This window comes from Musa acuminata, chromosome BXJ2-2, assembly GCF_036884655.1.
Source record: "Musa acuminata AAA Group cultivar baxijiao chromosome BXJ2-2, Cavendish_Baxijiao_AAA, whole genome shotgun sequence".
NCBI classification, from domain to species: domain Eukaryota; kingdom Viridiplantae; phylum Streptophyta; class Magnoliopsida; order Zingiberales; family Musaceae; genus Musa; species Musa acuminata.
The window spans coordinates 7,439,255-7,443,823 of record NC_088339.1 but is presented as its reverse complement, the minus strand read 5'-3'; the positions used below and the strand labels follow the sequence as shown (position 1 = coordinate 7,443,823).

General features: G+C 43.3%; 1 protein-coding gene across 1 annotated transcript; it reads right to left on the bottom strand.

Annotated features, from left to right (window-relative positions):
- Positions 1 to 2,495: 2,495 nt before the first annotated feature.
- Positions 2,496 to 3,664, bottom strand: LOC103973594 (ethylene-responsive transcription factor ERF071). Its single transcript, XM_009388210.3, has 2 exons — positions 3,392 to 3,664; positions 2,496 to 3,244 (listed from the first exon to the last, which is right to left on the bottom strand). The coding sequence occupies exons 1-2, from the start codon at positions 3,531 to 3,533 to the stop codon at positions 2,697 to 2,699; spliced, it is 690 nt and encodes a 229-aa protein (XP_009386485.2). The 5' UTR covers positions 3,534 to 3,664; the 3' UTR covers positions 2,496 to 2,696.
- Between the last annotated feature and the right edge of the window lie 905 nt (positions 3,665 to 4,569).

The following is a 4,569-nucleotide window of genomic DNA, read 5'->3' as shown; positions in this document are numbered from 1 at the left end:
TTCAATTGCTCCTCTTGATGTCGTGCGAAAGAGATGGCTGCCATAAGCGTGTACGGTTGTCGTGCTTTAACTTCTCCTCGGATCTCCAGCTTTAAGCCCTCAATGAAGGTCCTCAATAGATGTTTTTGAGACCAATCATGAGTTTGGTTAGATAACCTTTCAAACCTGGTTTGGTACTCCTGAATGGTAGAGGTTTGTCGGATCTTTACTAGTTGTCCGTCAATATTCTCGTAATCGGTTGGTTTGAAGCGGATCAGTAGTCCTTCTTTGAATTGTCGCCATGAAAGGACTCCATAAGTATGTTCAAACTAGTCAAACCACTGTATAGCATCCCCTTCAAGATGTATAGCTGTAATTTTCACCATAGATGCATCCGCGGTTTTATGGTACCGAAAATATCGCTCCGCGCGCGAGATCCAACCAATCGGGTCTCCTTATTCCCATCTAGGGAAGTCCACTCTCATGCATGGATAGTTGGGGTTGGTCATAGAGCTTCCCCTCTCTTGGAGGTCATATCTTCGGGCTTGGTGTGATTGGGCAAAGCTCTCTCTTTGATGTGATTTCTTCGAGCTTAGTAGTCGGCCCAATCTGAGTTCGGTAAAGAGCGTCCGAATCTTATCCTCCATTCGCGCCTCAAAGACTTCGAATTTAGCATTGATTACCTCCTCAGATGCCATAGTATATGCCGCCAAATCTGTGATGTTAAGATCTCTCTTTTGTTGTCGGGTTAAAGGTATGTATTGGTTGAGAGAGGTGATGGTCGAAAGGGTTGGTGGATTGGTGGATGTAGGCTACGGTTTAGGCTTGTTTTGTGGCTATTTTGGCTATTTTGGCTAGTGGTTTGGTAAAGTTTTAGGGCTGTAGATGAAAGTTTGGATCTGTGGTAGATGGTAGCAAAGGTTTGATAGAAATCAGTGGAAGTTGCAGTAAGTATGTGTTGTCTTGTAAGAGTAGAATTGTCGTCGAAGAAACAACGATTTCTCGACGTAATTTCCACCGAAAACTTGAGAGAATTGAGGAGGGAATTGATAGAAAAATCATAGTTTATATGACAGCAAGGATATCTAATTTAATCAAGAAAATTTCGGCAGTATAACAGCAAGGAAATTGGTGCAAGTTGCGATTGTAGAATTCTCGTCGAAAAATTTCAACGGGTTACGACGAAAATTTGCAGCAACACAAAATCATTTTTTGAGATGAATTTCTTAATAGATCAATCTTAGATGGAAGCCAAGATGGTCTATGAAGTGTATAAGAAATTTCATTCAAAGAAAGATTACAAATAGATGGGTTAAGGCAACGATATGCGGTTGAAATTTTCTGCAGCAAGATTTTTAAGTATAGCAGATTGGACGTAAAAGATCAGTGGTTTATATTGAGAAGTTTTTGATGAAACCAAAGGGAAATCCACTGTTAGGAAGTGTCAAAGCTATTATAAAAATTTCGTATAGATTTGGATAGAAACAACGTAGTATCAAGATCAAACAAATAGTGTTATGCGGTTGAAATTTTATAGTGCAGATTTTCAAGTATAGCAGATTAGACATAAAATATCAATGGTTTATATTGAGAATTTTTTGACAAAACCAAAGGAAATCTGTTGTTAAGAAATGTCAAAGATGTCATAAAAATTTCGTAGAGATTTGGATAGAAAAAACACAGTAGCAAGATCAAACAGACGGTGCTGTACCGTTGGAATTCTACAATGTATTTTTCGTCGTAGAGATGAAAACTTTATGACGAAAGATTTATGCAGCAATATAGGAATAATTTTTTTGGGATTTTCAAATAAGGATAACTAAATTGCAGTAGCAGTAAGGTAGAAAACCAGAACCTGTTGCAATTCACGGGGAGATCAAAGGATGATCCGTGGTGGTGAAGATGATGACGAAATTTGGCAACGATCTTTTAAGCAATTGTGGGAATTGCTTTGGACGGTTGTAGAGGGTTGATGGATGGTTGTGGAAGGGCAGCGAGACGCCAAGAACGCTGCTCTGATACCAGGTGTTAGAACCCTTGTAAATTCTAAACTTGGGGTTGATCTCTTTAGGGGATCGACCTCCTTGGAACTCTATAGAGGTTCCTCCCTCTAAGTTGCTACTCAAAGGCTATAGAAAAGATTCATCTATTGCTTATCAAAAGAGGAGGAATACATGGATATTTATAGGATTTCTAAACCTTAACTCCTAATAGGACTCCTACTCAAGACTCCTACTTCTAACCAACTCATAATAGGACTTCTACTCAAGACTCCTATTCCTTTACAACTCATAATTCTTCTATAAGAAACAACCTCTTAATCCTAGCCGGCCTCTTCACCTCTTTAATAGGGATTGGCTTAGGTAGATTTTATATGAATATCCCTCCCAATTAGGACTCTCCTAGCTAGAGTCCTAACAAGTTGTTTCACGATAAAGAGCTAAGATGACATATAAGAATTTTAGAGTTACACGGAAAAAATAACAACAGGAACCTTAAATCCTACACCCAACCCATGAAAACAAACTACTAATCCACCCTTCAACAAATACTGTGAATAAGTACAATTGTTTCATGATTTAGTGTTACACGGAAAAAAATAACAACAGGAAGCTTAAATCATACACCCAACCCTTGAAAACAAAATTTGCCATTGTACAAGCATCGGGAAGCCATCAGTATCAAACACCATGCGGTCAAGGAGACGAATGGGGCCATCACGCCGGCAGAATGTCGTCGAAGATCCAAATCATCTCCATGCCTGAAGAGACCGGCGGATTACACGCCTCCATTCCATTCCCTGTGACCACCTCATCATCTGCTGCTGTCCCCTCCTCCGCCGCCGCCGCTGCCGCTGGAGTGCCGCCCTCCATGTACGGGATACCGAAGAAGTTCATGTAGGACTCGTAGGCCATCAGCTCCTCCGACAGCCTCCTCACCTCACCGTCTCCCTCGCAGTCATTGGAAGCCGCCAAGACGGGAGATTTTTCCACCTTGGGTTGAATGAAATTGCGGACGCGGTTGCAGGGGACGGAATTATCGGTCTCCTCGGGCTCCACCTCATTGGGGAAGTTGACCTTGGCCTTCTTGCCGCGGATGCGGCGGGCCTCGCGGTCGTAGGCGCGGGCAGCCTCCTCCGCGGTAGCGAAGGTGCCGAGCCAGACGCGAACGCCTTTCATGGGGTCACGGATTTCCGCTGCCCACTTCCCCCACGGCCGCTGTCGTATCCCCCTGTACAAATTCTTCCGCCCCCGCTTCCGAGGCACTGAGATAACAAAACAAGCAGCAGAAGAAGCCATCAAGACGCCGCCTTTGGATAAAAAAGAACAGAGATACACAGAGAAGCACCAGAAGAAGCTGCCATCTGTGGACCAAAGGCCAGTAGGTAGAGCAAGAGGGAGGAGTTAGCTACCTTTGTCCTGGGTGGAGACACTCTGTGGGTGGAAGGAATCGGGCCAGAGGTCAGAGGCGGAGAGGAGGTGATCGGGATCGGGGCAGTGACGGTGATGGTTGCGTTGAGGAATGAAGTCGGAGATGATGGCGCCGCCACACATCTTTGCTGCTGTTGTTGAGTTTTAGGAGATGGCAATTGTATGAGAAGAGGAATGAATGAGGATAGATATTTTAGCAGTGACGCTGCAGAAAGCGACGGTGGTGAGTTTGGGATTGACCCCGGTCGATGGTTATCACTTATATAGGCTCCCGCACATAAAAAGGAGCGCGTTGACACAGTTAAGAAGAGGCTCTTTCCAGAAGGGATGGTTGGTCTCCAAATTTACCATGACAGCAGCAATTGGAACAGGAATTTAGATCTTATGGCCAGACGTTTCTAGTATTTACATTTTACCAGTGCAGCGGACCTACCAAACACGAGTTGGAATCGGCTTTCCGCCATGTAATGCTTCCTGTCATTCGCATGGTAGGTGACGACTTTAAACCAAATCGTGACCCTGTTCTGGAAGCATGCATTACTATGGTCATTTAAGGAGACCACCGGCACACATAGGATTCCCGCCGCTGTTTTGCCTCCGGAAGAGGACAAACTCGGAGACGTTGCCTCCGCGCACCTTCCAACCACGTGGACCGAGGAGGAGCGGCTGAACGACCCACCGACGGTGAGGTGGACAGCGCCGCTGCCGCATCTCTCCAGCACGTGACTATATTACACGTGTCCCCCAACTGCATGCAAGTCGTGCAAAGTAAGTTTCACGACAAAAAAGCAAAAGCAAAGGTTCCGTCACATATCAGTACAAAGTTTGTGTTTTTCTAATTTATTCCTCCAAATATAGTTATTCAAAAATAAAAAAAAATTACATATACACACACTTTTATATATATATATATATATATATATATATATATATATATATATATATATGTTAGGATCAAGAGCACTAAGAGAGGGGGGGGGTGAATTAGTACAGCGGAAATTTTTCAGCGATTAAAACGAAAGCTGTGTTCGTTCGATAAAAATGATTTCAATGTGAAAGCCGATTCTAAGATTACTTTAACTTGAGATTAAGCGAGATGACGTTAAAGTATATCTACGAAGGTAATTTACAGTTTATGATGGAAAGCAGAATACAAGCG